General features: G+C 41.6%; 1 protein-coding gene across 10 annotated transcripts in view; it reads right to left on the reverse strand.

Moving 5' to 3' along the window:
- PTK2 (protein tyrosine kinase 2) overlaps positions 1 to 21,678 on the reverse strand; it is a 189,087-nt gene that overhangs the window by 96,806 nt on the left and 70,603 nt on the right. For all 10 annotated transcript variants that reach the window (XM_074557683.1, XM_074557658.1, XM_074557672.1 and 7 more), the window contains one exon: positions 9,876 to 10,102. In XM_074557683.1, coding sequence (XP_074413784.1) covers positions 9,876 to 10,070 — 195 coding nt within the window. In that variant the 5' untranslated portion in view covers positions 10,071 to 10,102. The remainder of the gene's footprint in view (positions 1 to 9,875; positions 10,103 to 21,678) is intronic.

Consider the following 21,678-nt stretch of genomic DNA (forward strand, 5'->3'; position numbering starts at 1 on the left):
CCGACAGCCAGAAGGTGCCTGAGCTGCTGGGAACAAAGGTCGGATGCAAAGGAGCAGCTCCCTGCAGGCTCCTCGGGAAAACAACTCAAGGAGGAAGCAGAGAGGCCACAGATGGGTGCCAGGGATGAGGCAACACCAGGCAACACAAGGGAACACTTCCCCCAAGTGCTCTCCTAACCTCAGCCTATTTTTATCCCAGTGGATTTCCCAAGCCAAGCATTGTTTCTGTCATTCATCAGCCTACAGTGAAACTCTTCCAATTACTCATCCTGTCTCCTCTTACAGCAATTCACTTTTTGCAACCTTCCCCAGCAATTCCAAAGGTCTATTATCAGGTCAGTGAACAGGTTTTAAATCTGCATTTAATGTAAATTGTTTAAGTTTGTTTCTTGCCTGCATTTGAGGCTCTTTGTATCACAAACTACAAAGGAGAGCAGTTGCCTGTATCCCTGGAAACATTCACCACCACCAAGTACTCTCAGAAGAGACTGAGGCATATTTAACCTCTTCTTCACCCAAAGGACAAGCTCTGCTTAGTTAATAAAGCCTAACATTTTAGCATCTCATCCAAAGGGAATGGTGCCAGCTTTTCTCTACGCAAACAGAAGAGATTCACTCATTTTCATCCCTTCCTGCACCCTGCACAGAGCATGCAGCATACAGCATAACATTTCTGAAATCCATCCCTCCCCCATCTCTGACACAGTCAGTTGATAATGAAAATGGAGGTATGTGTTCTCACATGATAGTTATGCCTGCTGTGATAAGAAATGGTTTTGGAAAGGAAAAAATTATGGTAAAATTATCTATGACCATGAACTACTGAGACAACTGATGCATAAGGCTCAGCTGAAACCATTAGTGCTTACTCAGGAAAGAATCAAGATGGACATTTCAGACCCTCTCCAGTCCTCAGGCTGGATTTCACAAGGACTGATGAAGCCAGGTGTCCTAATTCCCAAATTAAGCAAGATTTTAAACCGTTTTTGTATCATCAATCAAGTCTAAATTTATTGATCTAAATCATCAATCACATAATCTAAAATCAAAAATAGACATATTTTCTGATTTATGTAAGTAGGGTGAGATATGTAGTGAGGTAGTTGTTGTCAGCCCAAGAAAATAATCAGCAATAATTAGTACATGCTGCAACTCAAGAAAAAGCACAAACACTAAGGAGAAAGCAGAACAGGTGCACAGGAGGTCAAGTACAAGTGCTGGAAAATACATTCTAAAAAGCCATGTATTGTCAGAAAGGAAGTGGTGCTTTATGTGAAACAAACACATCAAGTGCTTCTCTTTGCTGTTGTTTAGGAAAGCTGCAGAGCTCATTCCAGGTGCTATCACAGTCAGAACCAAAAACTGGAGAAATAAGGAAATGTGGTGATTTAGACACCCAAAATGGCTGGTTTGCAGTCTCTAGTAAAACATTTATTTGCTTATATAATTTTTTATTAATAAACCAGAGGAATTGGATTCTAAAACATTTAGAGCCACACATTTAGTCCCATCAGGAGAACCCAGCACACAACAGAGAGCCTCATCCAGCCCCAGGGACTTGCCCAGCCCTGGCTGCTCTTTATAAACATTCCAAGATTAATCCCCAAGGCTTGCACTGGCACTGCAGGCAGCATCAGGTCAGTGCATTTAACTCCCATCAGCAGTAAATAACATGTTCAGCCTCCTCAGGTCCTGGGCAAGCTCCACAGAGCCAGTGGGGACTCCTGGAGTGTCCAACAAAGCCACTGCCATCACTCCAGGCTGGGTGACAGCCTCTGCGGAGCCCTGCCAGAGCAGCCTGATGCTCTGTGTGGCACTGACGAGAATGTTTCATCAGAAGTTTCCAGACAAACAATTTAACTGCTTAACCACTGCACAATAGCAACTCCAGCATCCTGCTGAGACATGTCACCACAATGCTCCAGCTGGAAGCACAGCCAAGGAAATCTGAAATCTCTCCAGACTCTACTGCAACCAGCAGCTCAGGAAACTCCTCAGAGGGATTGCTAAGTGGAAAAAACCAGGTAAGGACCAGCAGTTACAACCTGACCACAAACTCTTGACCTCAAATTAATACTTGTTAGAGAGCTTGACTCCAGCAAAAACCTAATCCAGAATGAGATTTCACTTTGGGTATAGGGGATCCATCCCTACATGAATATAAATTCCTATGAGGTGTTTTCATGTGTCTGTTGGCAGCTCCCTACAACTGCAAGGTAGTCACACAATCATCTGCCACTTGAATGTAGTTTAGTGTAATCACATTGATTTTAATTAAGTTTCTGAAGCTGACATTTACATTCTGAACAAAAAATAGACTGGCGCAGCTGAGCAAGAGACAGTGGGAAGCCTTCAGAGGAATTTCTTATCAATAACAGGCAAGGGATAGGTGACCTTTCACTCCCTTTACCCCAGAGAGAAGAAGAAAAAGGTAGAAACCTGGATAGCAGGTTTTTCTTCATGTAGAAACCTGGATAGCTCTCATTTTTACTCATTTGTCAAAAGAAACACAGATATGCATCACAGCTAATTTAAAAAATAGATTGATATTTGCCCTAAATTAGGAGAATGTGCCCAAAATCAGAATTTACAGTGGAGTGTATTTAGGAAAATGTTGAAAAATCAAGGCAGACCAGAGAAAGGCCAAAGGGCACACAGTACCCTTGGCTCTCCCAGTATGTATCAATAACACTTTGCTTCTGTAAATGAGTCAAAATGAATTGATTGCTTGTAATTTAACAAGACTGATGTGCTACTATGAATAAATTGAAGACAGAATATTATACTCCCAGTGTGACTACAAACCTAATTTCCTTATTTAGTTGGAAGGACAAAGTTTCTTGCACCAGAAAAGGTCTTTAAGTAGCAGCTCTGACATAGGCACAGCGTGCTAATGTTTGTGCAGCACTTCAAATATGCCAAACACTATTTATATATCAAGTATTGCAACTCCTGATGACAGATTTATATGGGGGGCTTAAATGAAAAGCTGAACAAAAGTAAATGGCAAAAGTCTGATGAAAATTAATTTTTCATTTTCATACAGGAGAATGTGCCCAGTATACCAAAACCTGGGCTGTCCTCTGATAACACTGACAGTCAAAGCACAAAGCCCATATTCCTATTTTCTCTTTACTGTGATTTGTGTATCATATGATAAAGAAGACTGGAAACTGATGAGGCTGCACAAGAACTCTGCACCTGAAGCCCAACAAGTTGATACTGCAAGCACAGCCTGCAGACAGGTTTGTCCTGCTGGCCAGGATCCTGGCACCATCCCAGCACTGAGACACCTCAGCCCCAGCAGCACATCCACCCAAGAGCCTCAGAGCCTTTCACATTCAACCATGCTCACATCTGTCACCCCAAATACCTCTCACACCCACACAGAATCCCACAAGGAACCTTCCAAGCACACCCTGACAGCACTGACAGAGCAGAGCTGCTCCAGCCCTGCTTTCCAGTCTTCTTGCATTAATCAGCACTTTTCTGTTCCTACTGCACACTTCCCAAATTAATGCAATGCTCTTTTAAAAGCTGACAATAAATTTAGTTTTGAGTGTGGGCAGGAGGGTGAGGGAGGGGATTCTGCCCCTCTGTCCCCTCTGGTCAGACCCCACCTGCAGAGCTGCATCCATCCCTGGGGGCCCAGCACAGGAAGGACATGGAGCTCCTGGAGCAGGTCCAGAGGCCACCAAGACCATCAGAGAGAGGGAGCAGCTCCCCCACGGAGCCAGGCTGTGAGAGCTGGGGCTGCCGAGCCTGGAGAAGAGAAGATCCAGGGAGAACCTAGAGCCCCTTCCAGTGCCCAAAGGGGCTCCAAGAGAGCTGGAGGGGGACTCTTTCAAGGGTAAGAAGTGATAGGATACAGGCAAAGGGCTTTAAATAGAAAGAGAGAAGGTTTAGGTTAGATTTATGAAGTTTTTTTACAATGAGGGGGTAAAACACTGGACCAGGCTGCTTAGAGATGTGTGGATGCCCCATCCCCAGAAACACTCAAGGCCAGGTGAGGCTGGGCTCTGAGCAGCCTGATCTAGTTGAGAATGTCCCTGCTCGTTGCAGCAGGGCTGGAATAGACAACCTTTAAATGTCCTTTCCAACCCAGATTGTTCTGTGATTCTATATTTCACTACTCCCTATCCTCAGATGCTCTGGCAAAGTCTAAGAGCCCCCTTGGATCCAGTTTTTGTACAGTTAAACACTGATGCAGGACGCTGACTTGAAGCCATCTACAGATCTAGATGCTTTCAGAAAAATGTCAAAGGGTTATTGAGATTAGGTTTAAAATGTTATTTTGCATGTGTGTCTCATCTGAGGGTATCAAGAGTATTTTGCACAAGTAAAACAGGCATTCCAAAGCCCAAGGATCTAAGTACACTGATTATCACTATATCATACACCTTTTTGTTTACATTTCAAGATCCATAATTTTGAATTCTTGCTATCTTTCTCAGGTTTTTAGAAGGGAGGCACCTACAAAATAACAATACAACCATGCCTTGTTATCTGATACAGTTCATACAGGCATGCAGCAGAGAAAAGGAAAGAAAAAAGGTAAATCACACCAATTTTCTAGCTCTTATACTAGACCAGAAATTATTTTATACATTTTTACACACATCTATTTGATGTTTGAATGGCTGCACTCCAGTCTGCTTCTATACATCAAATAATTCCACTGCCTCAAAGCACATATATCACTGTACACACACAGAAATGAGATTTGAATATGCAACCATTGCTGTAAAGAGCTGACTTCACCAAAAATATTAATCCAGCTTTGACTCCTGCCAGCACTCACAGCCTCTTTCCACAGAGCTTTGTGTGACCAAGCTGCTCCCCCTGTTACTAAATCTAGTAAGAATCTATTTTAAAAGAAAAACCCAGTAGATAAAAACTCATCCAATTAATATATTTGCATTTCCTTTCAGATTGCAGTAGAAACACCAGAGCGGCTCCACCCCATGCCCATTCTCCTACAACTCTTCTGGCTTGGGGGGAACTGAGCAGCAATAAAGCACATCTGGCCATTCCACAGCTGGGGAGCAGATTCAGGATCAGTATTGTGCAGCCCTAATCTGCTCCAGAGTAGCCACAGTAGATGTGTGGCACCTTTTGTCCAGATATTGGCTCTAAATAACACAGACACAGGTTTGAAAAAGGAGGAGCCTTGGAGGTGAGTGAGTGGAATTACACATGGCACTGAGGCTGGACTGACAAGCCTCCTGCCCTTTTTCAGAACAGGCAATATCCTTCTTGGGAAATGCTTGGAAACCAGGAATGCTGCTGAGGATGACAAGGGATGTTCATCAATAAGGCTTTAATACTCTGTTCCCTCAGTGCCAGCATAAACAGGCATTTCCTTTCTCCCCCCAGCCTTTTCAGCTGTGTCAGGGTGCAAGACAATGCAGCTAACAAGATTACAGAACTGATCTGGATTTGCAACAACAGCAAAACAATCATTCATTTAAACTTGGATGAGTTTGCCAAAACAGTCACACCACCTGTGCCAGCACAGCTACGGTGGCAGCATGAGAAAACAAACAGCAAGGAGGAGCTGCCAATGAAACTCGGGTCTTTACCAGGGTAACATTTGAATTTCAGACCTTTGCACTGCAGGATCTTCCCATTCCTCCACCACAAACTGATCTCCACTCAAACATTCTGCTCTCTTGCACCAATAAGGGAAAGTACAGCATGGATTGAATGAGAAAGAACATAAAACACAGAACACAGTAACAGTGGAATTAACTGTTTAGTGAAGACCCAGCTGAGCGTGCTCCAGCCCTTCCCCTAAAGCACTCAGCTTAGGAACAGACCAGAGCACACAGCTTTCCAACCTGCACATGTGCCTCATACCTGGGAGGAGCAGGGTTTTGCAGGTGGGCAGGGAAGCTGAGGAATTTGCTCTGGTCTTTTTGCAAATGGGATGGGATGGGATGTAGCCAATGCTCCTTGCATTTAGGGTTTTCTGAAGTTAAATAATATCCTTCCCCTTAGCTACTGTACTTGTTAAATTCAGCTTTTTGAGTTCTTATTCTGTCAACATTAAGGAAGCTGACATTTCAAGGTGGTACTGCATAGAAAAGAAAGAAAAGGACACTTGAATTGTAACCAGGTTAAGAGAACCCCAAACATTTACCTTTATTTGTTCAAGAGCTCTAACCACGCTTCTCTTCAACTACAAAAATAAGGACCAATCTGACAGGTTAAATGTTTTAATGCTATCTCTATCCAGCTTAGGTTTTAGACAGTATAACAAACTTGGAAAGAAAAAAACCTGTCTGATAATCAAGGTACAACACATGTCTGGCAATAACCTGGTTTGAGATTTGTGTTTGTTATTTCCACATAAATAATGCCTTCACTTCTCACAACAACTGGTTAAGAATCAAGGATAAGCTTTAAAGGCTAGAACTTTTAAAAAAGGTGTAATTGATGCAAGGTGGGCACCTCTGGGGTGGAAAAGGAGATTGCACAGAAGATCTGCACTTTATAAAAAGTCTCCTGTAAGGACTCACACAAGGTTTCCCAATGCCCATTTTCCAAAAATCCCAGATCTTCTCTACCCATTCAATGTGCTACATGCATTGCAGTCTTTTATTTCTTTTTCCTTAATGATGGTTACAATTCTGCTTCAACCACATCTGAAAACAGAGGTGATTTTCTCCTAAGTGTTGATCAAGACCCAGTGGCAGTGTTGACTTTCAGGGTGCACTTGAGACCAAAAAATTCCATCTCAGCAGCAGCCACCTCCTCACACGCCACACCTGAGGCTGTGAGCAGGGCACAGAATGCCCTGCATTCCCTCCAAGCCCCAAGCCTGGAAATCCCTTTGTGCACAAACATCCAGACACCACATCCAAACAAGCCATACCAAGATAAACAAGGAAGATAAACAACTTTTCTTCCCCTGGCAAATGTTTGGCTGTGTCTGCATACACATTCACAGGAGGAGATCACTGTTTGCACATTCATAAAAGCCTTTTCTTTCCTTTGGAAATGAAGCATGTCTTCAGTATAAGGCCAAAGAAAAAGAGGGTAATGAGAGCATGCCAGTTCTTTGAAATCCAAGAAAGCAGTTCCCAGAATTGAGAAGCTGCTCTTGCATCCACTGCAGAGCACAGCCTTCAATCCTCTCAGGAAACAGCAGTCTTTGAGGGACTAAATCCATCCAGAATAAGCAGAGGTGCACAGCCCAAAGTTCTCCTCAAAGCAAAGCCTATGTGGAGCCACACTGCTGTCTTGGTGAAAGACATTTTAAAACAAGCAGCAAGGAAATCACAGTCAGCCTTTTAAGGGACTCCTACAGAAAGCTGATTTCTGTTCATATTAACTTAACCACCTGAGTTTTAATGAAAAGTGTTTACCCTTATGACCAAGGAATTGCAGAGAAGGTATACAGCTAAATCACTGTTTCTACTCTACACTCTAGGATATTGTATCTTTGTTTTCCTCTTTTTTATTTAGTTTTTTTAAGAGGAAAAGGTTTTTTTATTGCTGGTTTGACTCTCAAACACATCCTTCATTCACAAAGGCAAACTGCACTTTGTTAGAAACAGAAGATGTTAGGAACCACAAATCAGGAAAGAAAATTCCAACTTTACTTTCCCTGGGTAGATTCCATAAAGTCCTCTGGCTTTAGCAGCAGAAACACCTTTAACTGGCTCATCTGGAGATTCCTGACCAAGTGTGACTTCTAACACTGGGAATGTACCCCAAATACTGGAAATGTTGCCCAGCTATCACCAGCAGCTGTGCTGACCAGGGAGCAGCCTTAGAAAACCTTATTTCTTTTCCTTTGAATGGCAGAGCTGTCCCAAAGACATTCACCTTTGAATATTCCTTCAGAGCTCCTTGGAAACAACCCCAGCTCCAGTCTCCTCCCTCAGGCTGTAATTCAGAAGAAATGGCAGAGTCTCCTCCACAAAAGGAGGCATAAAAACCTTACAGGCTATTTTAATCTTCAATTATTCAGCTTGGTCAAACAGCAGTCATTCCAATGGAATGTAGGCTTGTACTCCAACAAGGGTTTACTGTTTCTAAAATAAATGTCATGGTAATACATCAGTGCTAGACCTTTACTACCTGCACATTCACATTCAACAGTCACTGTCCCAGTTGAACAAAATAACAAAAGAAGGACATTTGCAAAAAGAAGGAAGTTTACCAGCAACCCATCAGAACAATACAAAATTCCCACTCTTTTGGAAACATCCATCCAATTAAAAGTACATGTAAAAATTAAAAATTAAGGCAAGCGTCAAGTAACTGCTACACGCCTGTTCTTTTGATCCTGTTTTTATTTAAAAAATGGCATATTCTTGCTTTTAAAAACAATATATAACTGCCAACTGAACTCAGCACTGAATTTCTTAGCAACTCCAAGTTTTATATCCTTAAAGTCCATAACCACAGGTATTCCTGAGCTGGAAGAAAACAGATTTAATATCTGCTTTTGTTTTCCAGGGTTTTACATACTTCTCTGGAAAGACAGCCTTCATTTCAAGTACCACATTAAGAGCCCAGGACATTTATCCAGAGGAGAGGTTTGCAAGGTTAAAAACATACTGAGACATAGTTTTGCTCCTCTTGTACCAAGTAATGCACTTAATGAAACAAATCAATCAGATTAGAGATAGCAAACCATTAATACTTAAGTCAAGGAGCAAAAACATTTCAAGTGGCACCCAAAAAAACTTTACTGCACATAAAATATGTATGCAATTGATAATAATGATTCCTGTTGCTGAACCTCTGATCTGTCCCCAAACACAGACAGGAACTTATTGAATTGACAAGAGACAGATTTTCTGATCATCACCAATGAAAATCCCTGGATTTCACAGGTCTGTGTTTAGGAACACAAGAACTCCTCCACTGAGGAATTCTCTTGGGCCTTTGCACATGCAGCCATGCTAGGAAATAAACAGCGGAAAGGGAGATAAACATTCAAAACTCTTCATGGGTTTTTATTAATTTAGTTTTCTCTTGTACAAAGGAAAATTAATAAAGGATAGAAGGAGAAACAAGTCTCCATCACTCCATGACAACTCTCTCTCCTCAGCAGAATCTTTGCAGTGGAATTTGAAGAGCTGTTGGAAGGAAGGAGCAGATGGGATCTGCTTCCACAGCAAGTACCTCACAGCAGAAAACAACCCCACACACCACCTACCACCCTGCAAGATTCTGCTCTTGGAGGATAATTAAAAAACAAGCAAACCACAAAAGCATTTGACATGCTAAACTAGGCTTAGTTACAGTTTAGATACCACAAAACCTCAAAAATTTAAAGGATAAATGCAGAAAAGGTAAGATCTCAGCATTAGAGAGGATGTAAGCTCACAATAAAGTGTTCTCATGCATATATAACATTTCCACAGAACTCTAAAGATTACAGATACTTATTCTCTAGAAAGTCACAACTTTTGGGTTTTTCCATAGATGAACTGAAGAACAGTATTATAAAAATACAAGCAGCAGGTGACTAGAGGGGGAGAGGATGGAATGACTGTCTGGGGGAAAAACCAAACAATATTTCTTTCCCTAAGTGATGTACACATTATATTCAAACATTTTAAGCACATAAATACACACATATATACAATTAAACACATTAATTTCTTATTATTTCTTTAAAACATGAAAACATAATTTAATGTCACATTCATCCCTGCTCTCATTCCTGCCCTGAGGTGCCACACAGGTCGGTACCACTTAAAGTTCCTGAATTTATGCAAAATATACAACGGGTCAAGATTATTTTCAAAATAAACCACGAAACTTTTATGTTTGTTTGCTCCCCATTTTTACCTCCCATTTTTGAAGATAACGCTTCACCTAAGGATGGCATGAAATGCTGAAAAGGGACTCACTCGGACATCGGTGGCGTCTCCGTGCCGGATGTTGCTGGCCCACGTTGTTGGCTCGCTGTTGATTTCAAAGTAGTGGAAAACCTTCAGGACTCGTTCCATGGCCCCTGGGGAACGTTCCATGCCAGTACTGAGGTGAGTCTTTGCACCTGAACTTGGGGTGTGATTCAAGTTTGGGTCAAGGTAAGCTGCTGCCATGGTTTTGCTAGATGCTAGGTATCTGTCATATTCTAGGGAAAGGAAAAAAAAGAAAGAAATTAATTTTAGTTATGTATGAATCTTCTACTTCTTCATACAAGGCATTTACCAGAAAACCACGAAGATTCACTTTCTTTTTGGAAAGCAACTAAAATATTTATGTATCTACAAACATAAAAACTTATCCAGATGACTACCAGAGAAACTGAAAGCCCCTTGGAGCAAGTGATCTAAACGTGAACACCACAATTATTTACAGAAGTGGTATCTTTAGCAAAACCTCTTCCATTTGTTTCTCAGTGACTTACCCCAGGTCCCTCACAACAAATAGCAGCTTTCAGTTCAAACAGTTTTCATCCCTAGAATCTGCCAAGTCTGCTCCTACAACAAACCTCTAAAGAGGGATAAGGAAACCCCAGCACTGAACTGGAGGCTCCCCACTACGAAGCCACACACCAACAGCAGGCTCTCCTGTTCCAAGGCTAAAACAATGAAATCTTCACTCCTTTTGTGCTAGTTTGGGAACCAGTGGCACACAAACCCACCCAGACTGAAGTTCATTATTCAGTGAGGAACCATTCAGATCACAGCTATCCCCCCTCTCAGCAATTTCTGAACAAGTGGCTAAGTTTTATTTTTCACTAGCCTGATTTCAAAGTCTGATGGCAAAAGGCACAGTGGTATGAGTCTGCATGTCAAAGGAAAAAGAAGAAAATTGCCTCTTGGCTACTGCTTCTAATTAGTCAGCCACAAGCAGATGGTGTCTGAGAAATCAATGCAGTCCAAGAGAAAAAGAGCAAAGAGCACCTCCTCCCTGCCTGCCAGCCCAGAGCATCATTCCAGTCCGCTGGCTGCAGAGAGCAAAGGACTGCAGGGCTCTGCTCCAGGCCTTGGACAAGCATACAGAGCTTTCCCTACCTCCTCCTCCTCACAGGGAGGCAGTTTTGAAAATGTGAGTTAAAAATAAACTAAACTTGATCTTTTTGGCAAAGTGCTCTGAACGTCTTGCTGGTAGTAAACTGAATGTCTGAGCCCTGGTTCACCTCACTGAGAGGGACAAGAGAGACCCCCCAGCTTCCAGCTGAGCTCCTGTAATGCCTGGCTGCCCCTCAGAGCTTCAGCCATCACCACCCTGTCACCTGCCCAAGAAATGGCTCAGAAAACTATTGGGGGGGGGAATCAAAACAAAACCCAGGTGATTTGTTGTTCAGGACTGGCTAGCTCCATGCCTGAGCTGCTGAACAGCAAGAGAAGCAGAAGCAGCCAGGATCAGGGTGAGGGAGAGCATCTCCCCTCCAGCAGCAGCTGTGACAACACCAGCCATGCTCAAAACACACCATGAGCTCAGCTAACAGGAATTAGCACCAGCAACATCGGGGCTTGAAATCTCCAGATTGTAGATAACATTTGTGAGGCTAAAACCTGACTGGAAGTATTGAGCATCCATGAAATTCAGACCCACCAGATAGAGAAGAAACAACAGCCCATCGGGGCAGGATGTCTTTACCTCTTTGAATAAATGGCTGAATTGCATTGATCCAAGGGAAAGGCAGGAACTTACAGTGGACAGACAAAAGGCCTCTGATGTCCTGCCCTCAGGGGAGATGGTGAGAGAAGCCAAGGAGAAGCTTCTCCCAACATTTTGACAGTGTCTGACCCTTGAGGGACTTCCCCCACCTGCCAGAGTTTCCTACCTCTGTGAAAACTCAAGAACCTCTACAGCTTCATTGCTTCTCTTTTCTGGACATCAATAAAAATTAATTAAGCCAACCCAAGACTCACATTAAAGCTTCTCCTCCTCTTCACCTCTCACAAACAGACACAGATCTGAAAATGCCAGGAGCCCCTCAGCAACTCTTTGACTTCTGCTCACCAAAGGAGCCTGTGAGCTGTTTTTACACAAACATTGACTTTAAAGCTGAAACAGGCACCAAAATCTCCCCTGTGGCACAGTAACACCAACACAACAAGACTGTACAAGCTCCAAACTGCAAGACTCCCTCCTGTAAGGTTAAAATAGCCATTGCAAAACCCCAAAGGTCCTCAGGGTAGGGAGTTTCACCAGGAGAAATTCAGGCAGATGAAGCCCAATTTCCAACTGTTTGGAATGAAATTATCCAACTGTCTGGAGTGAAATTGCAGTTTTCAGGCTCAGACAAGGCCACTGACCTTGTGCAGGATGCTCTGCATCCTTCAGAACAACCCACCCTACCTCAAGGTCACTGGTGAAACTGCTGAGCTTTATTTAAAGTTTACATAAGCAGACAGCAGGGAGAATTGCTACAACACAAAGCAAAATTGAGTCATGTCTTCACAGAGAACCATAAGAATGCCTGCTTTTAGTATTAATTCATCACACTCCAGCCACTTAATACACACATTCATCAGGTTTTATGTGGCTGAAGAACAGCTATAGAGGGAGAAAAGCTATTGGGGAAATACCAAACCAAGCATTTACATGTCTAGCCATAGGCTTAAATATGGACAATCTCCGGCCCTTGGGAGCAGCAAACAGGAAAGCAATGCAAGACTCCAGCACCTACACAGTGAAGGGCTCTTACAAGGTGTCATTTCAATGGACAGGGAAACCACTATTATAATGTTTCATTATTCTTCAAGATGTGGAATTAGACATCAGACTGACAGTACTGGGTACGGGGTCAGTTTTCACAAGGTTCAATTTCACAGAGGTTTTTCTAAATAAAACAACCCCCTCCACAAAACTAGAATAGCAGTTTTCCTTCAGTATTTGATCTTCACTGGTTCCTTACAACTTCTTTTAAAAAGCCCAACGTTTACTTTATGAAGCACCAAAGCAGCAATAAATCTGACAGCTCCAGGTATAGAAACACATGCCATATCCCTGGTTATGGACCTATTAACATTCCCATTAAAACCAGCCCCTGCGTTTGAGCTTGTAGTGTGACTGTAAAACTCTGCCCCAGGCCAAAACTTTGTAAAACACAGCTGCTGTTAAACAACTACTTTACAAGAGCTGCTGGGTGTTTTACGATACAAAGAAAGCTCAGGTAACAACACCACGATGCTTATTTGGACTGTTCTAAATTCAAACCAGACTGGTGAGTAATGCTGCAATTACACATCTCAGTTTAAATGAGCAGCTTTAATCCTCTTGGTATTAAATAGACAGGTACAGTGTGCTACCATGGGCCAGAAACAAGCTGCAGTCAACTAAAAGAAGGCAGATTTACATTGCATATAAATCAGAAATTTTGGACACAGCAACCTAGTGGAAGGAGCTCTTGCTCATGGCAGGGAAGGTGGAACTAGATGATCTTCAAGATCTTTCCCAACTCAAACCATTCCATGATTTTATTACTTAATTCTACTGTATTTTACTGGATCTTGTGGTGTAAAAAGCTCATGGTGTAAAGTCAAGCATGGTCAAATTTCTTTGTATGCAAGGCTCTGTGCCAGTATCCCTTGGAGCTTCCAAGAGGAAGGACTATTGTTCTCCCAGGGCTCGCACTTCAGAGAAACCCCTGTGATTTCTCAGCAATGTCAAGGATTATTCCAAGACTGGGGGAGGAGTAAAGCAAACCAGCAAAGCAAACCAGCCCTGCTGAGATGCTGCTGTTGTACCCAGACTACAACACAAGATGTATTTATTATTGCTGAGATGGTTTTCTTTACTGTGGTGAGAGTACCTGAGATTTAGGCAAGTTGAATCTGTCTAGAAGTTATTTCCTCTCAAAGTGACTCCTCCTGACACATTCCCACATTTGCTGACTGTATCAGAAACAAAATCAGTGTTATGACTTCCAGTAGCACAATCAAAGTTCTAAGTCACGTTTCACTATGAGCTTTGAGTACTCAGAAATTAAATCATTTCCACTAATGAGACAGTCAAAAGTCATTAAAAAATATTTAAATCAATTAACTGCAAATTGGTTAATAAAGTGATAGTAGAGTCATCTCATAAGGAAAATGGTTTCAATGCAAATAATGTCTTCAACATCAGCAGTTTGATAATAAAAAATAATTTAAAAAATAAACAACACTTTCTCTTATTAGTGTTGGCTGATGGCCAACAATGCAGTGCTATCAAGTTCATGTTACAAGGAACCAAGCTGTAATTATTCACATTATTCACACTGTGACTCCACATTGTCCTCTGTAGATACCATGAAATCTTATTATTCTTTAACCTCCACATTCTGATCCCCATCTAAGGCTTGAAGGCATTGACATCTATGAGCTAAAGCCCCTTCCAGGTGGCATTTCTGCAAAATAACTTGGTCATCTAAATTCAAACCTATACAAATCTGAAAGAATCTATAAAATCTGTTAGAAAAGCTAAGAATACAGTAAGGATTCAGAGTTCATTTTGTTATCTGGTCCTGGTGTAATAATCCTTCTGCAAGACTTAAAATACTTTCAAATATTACTTAATTATTAAAGTAAATGAAAGATTAGATTTAGATTGCTTGCACCTTTGACAAACAATGCTGCTTGACTGGACAGACTGACTGCAAAGTAGCTTTCCAGAGGACCTGGATGTCCTGGTGACACCAAGCCAACCATGAGCCAGCAAAGTGTCCTTGCAACCATCAGGCTCCTGGGTTCTGCTACCAATCCTGACAAGAGAGACAGGGACATTATGGAGACAGTCCAATGAAGGGCCACAAAAACAGGTCAGGAATTTCAGTGTCTGTCATACAAGGAAAGGCTCAGAGAAATGGGATGGTTTGGCCTGGGGGAAAAAAGCTCAGGGGGATCTTCCAAATGTGTGAATTTGTAAATACAGTAAAGATGGAGCCAGACTGCTCCCAATGATGCCCAGTGATACATTCATTTATTTGGGCTCGAAGGGACAAAACAGGAATTTCCATTTTAAATATTAAGAGAAAGTTTTTGCACTACACAGGTGGCTGAACACTGCAACAGGTTGCCCAGAGGTTGTGGAATCTCCATCTGTGTGTATTCAGATCACAGCTGGACACAGTCCTGAGCAACCTGCTGTAGGCTGACCCTGCTCTGAGCAGAGGCAGAGGAGGATAAATCTCCACAGGTGCCTTGCAACATTTGAAATTTTGTTATTTGGCAATAAAAACTAAATTAAGGATTTATTTCACACTCTAAAATAAGAAATTATCCCGAATACATCTCACATCAGAGAGTAAACATCTCGTGCATTTCAAGCTCAATCCATTTTCACAGCTTGTATTAAATCCTGCTGTAACTCACCTTGCAAATATTAACTTGACTATCTCAACCTCACAGACAGGAAAGGTGTAAAGTACAAATTTAACTAGGATCCCCATGACAAAGCCTGTATTTTTGGGGCCTGTGTTGAGAGTCAGCACATTGCTGACTTTTGGTATTCCATCACCTGATACAAACACATCCACAGCAGAGAAGCAGCAAAGGTGCCAGGTGTGTGACAAGCCCTTTTTGCATTTCCTTGATGTCAACATCTTCTTACACATTTAAGGATGAAACCTGGAGAAAACCATCAGGTTTGTGATTTCAAATTAGGGATGGATTCAGAAAGAAAGGAGAAGGGCTATTTTTTCCTTTTATCATCACTTTAGCCTTCAAAGACATTCAGTAATTTCAGCTATTTCCATAAGTCATGTTGGAATGTCCCTGTTTGTTCCCTGCTGAGTTTATTTTTCTTGTACTTCTTCTTTCAGCTAATGCTGATGTTCAAAAGCAGAAGAAAAAAGGAGCAATCCTTTGTTGCACTTTACCCTGCCTTTCAGCTATGTTCACTGGTTTTGGTAATATTTGCTATGACTACATCCAAGAACACATTTATGTATTTATTTATTTCTCTTGCTGCCTCTTTTTATTCCTTTCCTGGTCACTGCTTTCTCCCTACTCCTGCATATACAACTGCAGGTATATGTAGTTTTAAGTGCAGTATCTGTAGCCAAAAGCATTTATCAAGGCTCTCAGATCAAAGTATAAAGCCAGACACATTAAAACAATTTTAAAATCAAGTTCTTAGTACCTATTTTAGCCTAAAACATCTCACCAAGTACTTCACTGTATTAGTATGAAATAAAAACTGGCAATTCCATTTTTCCCCCTCAGGGAACATTGCCTGAACAGTTACTAAATCTATGTCTCAATACAGTTGAAAGATAATACAAACCAAAGTCAAAACAAGTTTAGCAATACAAATTGCCAATATGGGACCATTTATTTCAATTATAATAATGTTTTAGGAGATTAAACATTCAAGGAAGCATGAAGGAGGAATTCAGACACAGCATGAACTACAAGACCCACATGAAGTGAAGCAATATGACATTCCTGGGCATGTAAATGTAAGACAAGGATAACTCACTAAAAATCAATAATAAACAAAGTATAAATAAATTAATGTATCACCTAAATTAAATTAAACCGTGGCATATTTATTCCCTGTACAGCTGCTATGGTCAAAGGCTGCTGAAGAACTCTGAGTGGCTTTTGGTGAGTGCCAAACAATTCTGAACTCAGAGTGGATTTTGCTGGATTTTGCTGTTACTGGCGCAGCTGCACCTTGGGATGACAGGATTGACAGAGTTTCAGGGGACAGACCAATGGTTAAACGTTTGTCCTGTCAGGCAGCAGTTTTCCAAATGTCCCAAAAAGTCTTGTACTCATCCACTCTGCATTCAAAACACCACCCATCCTTCTCACTAAAAATCCCACAGGATTAAGCCCTGATGTACCTTTAAATACTCAGTTTAACCCAATTTTATTGGAACATTACATAATCTGTGCTATCAGCAATTCCCTTTGGAGTCAGCACCGTTTTCTATTTTTAATATTAAAAAATTAAATAGTGAGGAAACATCAGTTGTGTTGGGAATACAAGAAAATCAATGTCTGTACAAGCTTTAATTAGAACACAGTATCCAGTTAGATACTTGCCTAATTTCTCAACAGCACTCTGAACTTTCACTGTGGTCCCTTGGCACCACTGAAATTCAAATAAACACTAATCTCTCCTTGAATTTTTTGTTGCTTGCTTCTAGCAAGCTCTGGAGAATTAGAGGGGTGCAGTTTTATTTCAAAAGGCACCAGAGAAATGAGCAAGTAACAACTGTGCAATTTTAAAATAAAGATTTAAATTAATTTCTGTGTGTTTTGAAGCTGCACTACTTGTTGGCAGCAGCCCTTGCTATGAAAATTGAAATAAGAGACTGACGGAATGAATTCAAATAATCTTTTCTAACACTGTGAAATATTGCTCCAAGGAGGACCCACATCGCCCAGCTCTTCTTCCAAACAGCTTCAGAGGCAAATACAAGCAGGGAGAGTTCACTGTCCTTCTAGAATAGTAAAAACTAATGAGAATTGGTGATGATGCAAGGGTGCTTCTCCAGAATTAAAAACCAGAAGTGCCTGAAACAAGAGGCAGCAGAAGAGAGCAATGAGGTATCACAGCTACACTGTCAAGGCTCAACACATTTGGCTTTGGCCACCATTCGATTTTACCTGGGATTTCCTGGTTTTATATTACTGAATGACACCATCCCAGCCTATAATTCAAAATGTTCCAGCTATCTTTTAATGTTTAACCCTCTTTAATAATTTCAACTGTCAGATAAAAGGCACTTAAGTGCTCAGGAGGAACAGCATGACAACAGCCTCGCTGCTGCTGGCAGGGCAATGGCCTTTTACAAAATTCAATGACCTGTAAAAAGTTTGCCTTAGGTTTATTCTGGCTCAGGTGTTTCTCAAAGCCAGTAACCACAGCCTCTCCAGAGGCAGAAATGAAGAAAATCGTGATTCTTTACTCTGTACGCTGGCTAAGTCAAGCTAGAAGCAGATAAACACACACTGTATGGACCACTTCAAGATTTTTATTAAAAATAAAACAAAAACCAACAAAACATAATAAAGCCTTAAAAAGGCAATTTAAAACACTTCATCCACTCCAAACAGATCATCAGGGCCCTCTTCAGAGTTCTGGAGTCAGCACCAATGATTCCATATTGCTTTGTATCAGGACACAATTTATGGATCCCCCACCAGTGCATCCATCCCAGGTGGATGCTCCTGATGTGCTGTGCAGGGCTGAATCCAAACCCAGAACCCAACACCCCACTGCAGATGGAATTCTCCCTTGGACAGGGTCCCTTGCTCCCACACTCTCTCCAGAAAAAAGGGGATTTCTGTGCTGTGCACTGCCCAGCTAAGGGAAGGGCATTCAGAGCTTTTGCTCTTTTCCATCCCGATGAAGCTCTGAGGTTTCTGGTGGGGTTTTCCAGTGAATGCATCATTAAATCTCTGAATGGAACCATCAACACTGAAAGGCTCACAAAATTGGAATCATCCAAGAAAACACCTTTGGTGTCCAGTCAAAGCACTTTTCAGTCCTTTACCTTCAATCTAACACAGGGCTACTGAACCTTTCTTAATTAATTAAAGCAAGTCTAATATACCACCGGGCCTGAAGTTTGACATTTACACTCTACTGAGAAATAAGGAATTCACAATTTTAAGGGAAAGCTCTCACCTAAATAACATGATTACAATATAAAGTGGGTTCAGAATGTGTGCTTTAGGGGTTTCTTCAACCTGCAGTAAACAGAGAGGAGTCAGACAACAGCTTACCAAAGAATTGATGTTAGAAAAACTAATTCATTTTTCAGAACCATCTCCACTATATATGTCAGATCAGCTAAAAATTTGGCTTTGCATGAGACACAAATGACCAGAAGGGTTAAAATTTCTAGAAGAGCTAAAGAAGGTAACAGCTGCCATTAGACCATTCTACTACCAACTGAGTCACTGTTTCCTGAGGTTTGTAAGCCAGGGGAAGGAAGCCATTCCAGCTGGTATTAACCAGCCCAAATACATTTAATTTAGGGCTTCCTTCAAGAGAGCTCTCTGAAAGTGGAATTTAGTACTTAAAAGGATAAAATATTGGGTCTGTGGTAGAAAAATTAATTGGAACCTGGAAGAGGTGGGTTCAATTCCCTAAAGCAAGATAAGCTTCAGTACAATTAAGTTTCCTCAGTTTTGCCACTTCCAATTGTGGAAGGAATCATGCAGAACACCACAGGAATAATCAATCACAGTACACGTGGCACTATTTTCATCTCCTCTCCAACCTCCCCTGACAGGAGACACCCAGGGTCAAAACCTCATCGTGCTTTGCAACACATGAGCCGTAATTACAGCACAGCCTGTGCCAAAACCCACATCAGCCTCTTCCACTAAAGCAACTGTTTGGGCTGCTCCATCTAATCCACCTCATCCCACCTGAGATAACCCAGATACTGATTTGTTATCTAATTTCAAACAACAGGGAATGGGGTCAGAAATACCAGAAATATCTAATTCTACTGCTACACATTTCAAACCCAGAAGTAAAATTGAGTTTTTGCAGGTTCTGTGACAGCCCATCCATGGTGATCAGCACAGACCCAGCAGCACTGAGGTCCCAAACCAGCAGTGTGAGCATCCCCTCATCATGGCAGGGAGCAAAGGAGACAGGGGTGACAGGTTTAACATCCTCATGGTTCAACATCTTCATGGTGGAGAAATTCAGGCACACCTGAAGGCACCAAGTCAGCAGGTTTCACTAGCCCCACAAGAATTTACTGCACCTTTTTAGAATATATTTGATAATGGACAGGTATTAAGTAAGAAGCTCATAAAGATGCAACTTACTTTACAGTGCATTTTTCTTCTATTCAATTATTTCCCTGGAAACAATAAATCAATTCCCACCATCACAGTGATGAAATATGCAATTTGTGTGTGACAATCTCACCATTTGCAGAAACAGCAGGTGGTAATAAATTAAGTTGGTGTTACACAAACAAGACACCTCCATAAGCTAACACCCCACACACAGAGGTATCAATCCATCCCCCTTCAAGCCTCTACTAGAACACACGGGAATATTAATTGGAGAGGGGGGATGCATTGAACACGTGCAGTTTTTAAATGCTGAATTGACTTGGCCTGAGAACACAATCCAAAAGGATGTGGCAATTGAAACACCTTTGCACACGAGCTTCAGGAAGCAGAGTTCTTACATATTTACAATCTTACATATTTACAATATGCTTTAATTTATTTTCAAATGAATGATTTGTACTAGTCAGAGAGAAAATAGAAGCACAATCTCCTTCAGGAAGGAGTGTGTGTGCTTTAATATGTGTGAAAATATTTCTGCACAAAACCTGAATGTTGTGACAATACACCTTCCACACCACAAACATGCAGCAAGTCAGAGGTACCAGGGTCAGAATTACCTGGAAACACTTAAATACCTACATAAACTGAACAGGAGCAAAAATTAGGAAAAACTGCACAAATTGATAAAATTATGAAATATTCTAAACAAAGATGACAAAGTATTTCACCAGATTACCAATTTTAGCCTGAAATTGGTTCTTTGGGATCTTTGTGACTTGGAAGAGGTTCTGTCAATGCTTACTAAAGGCAAGGGGTGTCTTCAGCATCACACAACCCCTTGTCAGCAGAGAATTATGGATTAAGTTTTTTCTATTTTAGCCCCAAGGTTCCACAGAAAAGTCAATGGAATTTCCAGAACATCTTCTGCACTGTTCAAAAGTCCAGAGAAACACAACTGAAATAATGAAGGGGCAGAGTAGGAGGCTCTGAAGGGAACCTAAAAATGGCAGGACTCCAGATGGGAGCTTGATCAATATTTACAAGATTCACAAGGATGGATAAACTGATATTAAAAGATTCTCTAAAAGTCTCTAATGCAGTGGATACTGAAGGAACAGAAGGACAGGCTGCAGACAATAGTCATGCTCACACATTCTCCTGAGAGAGTCACAAGTACGAGATGCTGTCCAAAGAGAATGAAACACGGATGGGTCAAATTATTTTATTTAAGAACATCCATAAAAGCTTCACTTTTTGCTTCTGCTACTGAAGGTGAAATACAGAATTCTGGAATGGTTTGGGTTGGAAGGGACCTTCAAGATCACCTCATTCCAACTCCTGCCATGGGCAGGGACACCTTCCACTGTCCCAGGATGGTCCAAGCCCCATCCAGCCTGGCCTTGGACACTTCCAGGGATGGGACATCCACAACCTCTCTGGGCAACTTGTGCCAGGGCCTCACCTCCCTCACAGGGAAGAATTTCTTCCTAACATCGGATCTAAACCTCCTGCCCTTCATGTTGAAGTGGCTCCCTCCCCTCCTGTCACTCCAGGCCCTCGTCCCAAATCCCTCTCAACTCTCTTGGAGCCCCTTCAGGCACTGGAAGGGCTCCAAGGTCTCTGCAGAGCATTTTCTTCTCCAGGCTGAACAGCCCCAGCTCTCCTGGTTTGTCTCCATAGCCAAGGTGCTCCAGCCCCATGATCAACTTAATGGCCTCCCCTGGACTTGTTCCAAAGGTCAAATATAACCCTTGGGGCTTCCAAAAAGTTCAGATAAAAATACATATACACAGCTTTTGGCAGCTTTTTCATAGACTAAATTTATCAAGTCCATAGATGCCAGTGCAAAACAATGATGTCCATGCTTAGAAAAGCCTGAAATCAAGTGAGAAAACTAAAATAAGTAAAAAAACATTTTTATTATAGAACAGCTCAGAAAAATAAACAACTCTATGAAAAAAAGCCCATCTATGAACACATCCAAAAAGCCTACACT

The sequence above is a fragment of the Zonotrichia albicollis genome, chromosome 1 (assembly GCF_047830755.1).
Source record: "Zonotrichia albicollis isolate bZonAlb1 chromosome 1, bZonAlb1.hap1, whole genome shotgun sequence".
Classification (NCBI taxonomy): domain Eukaryota; kingdom Metazoa; phylum Chordata; class Aves; order Passeriformes; family Passerellidae; genus Zonotrichia; species Zonotrichia albicollis.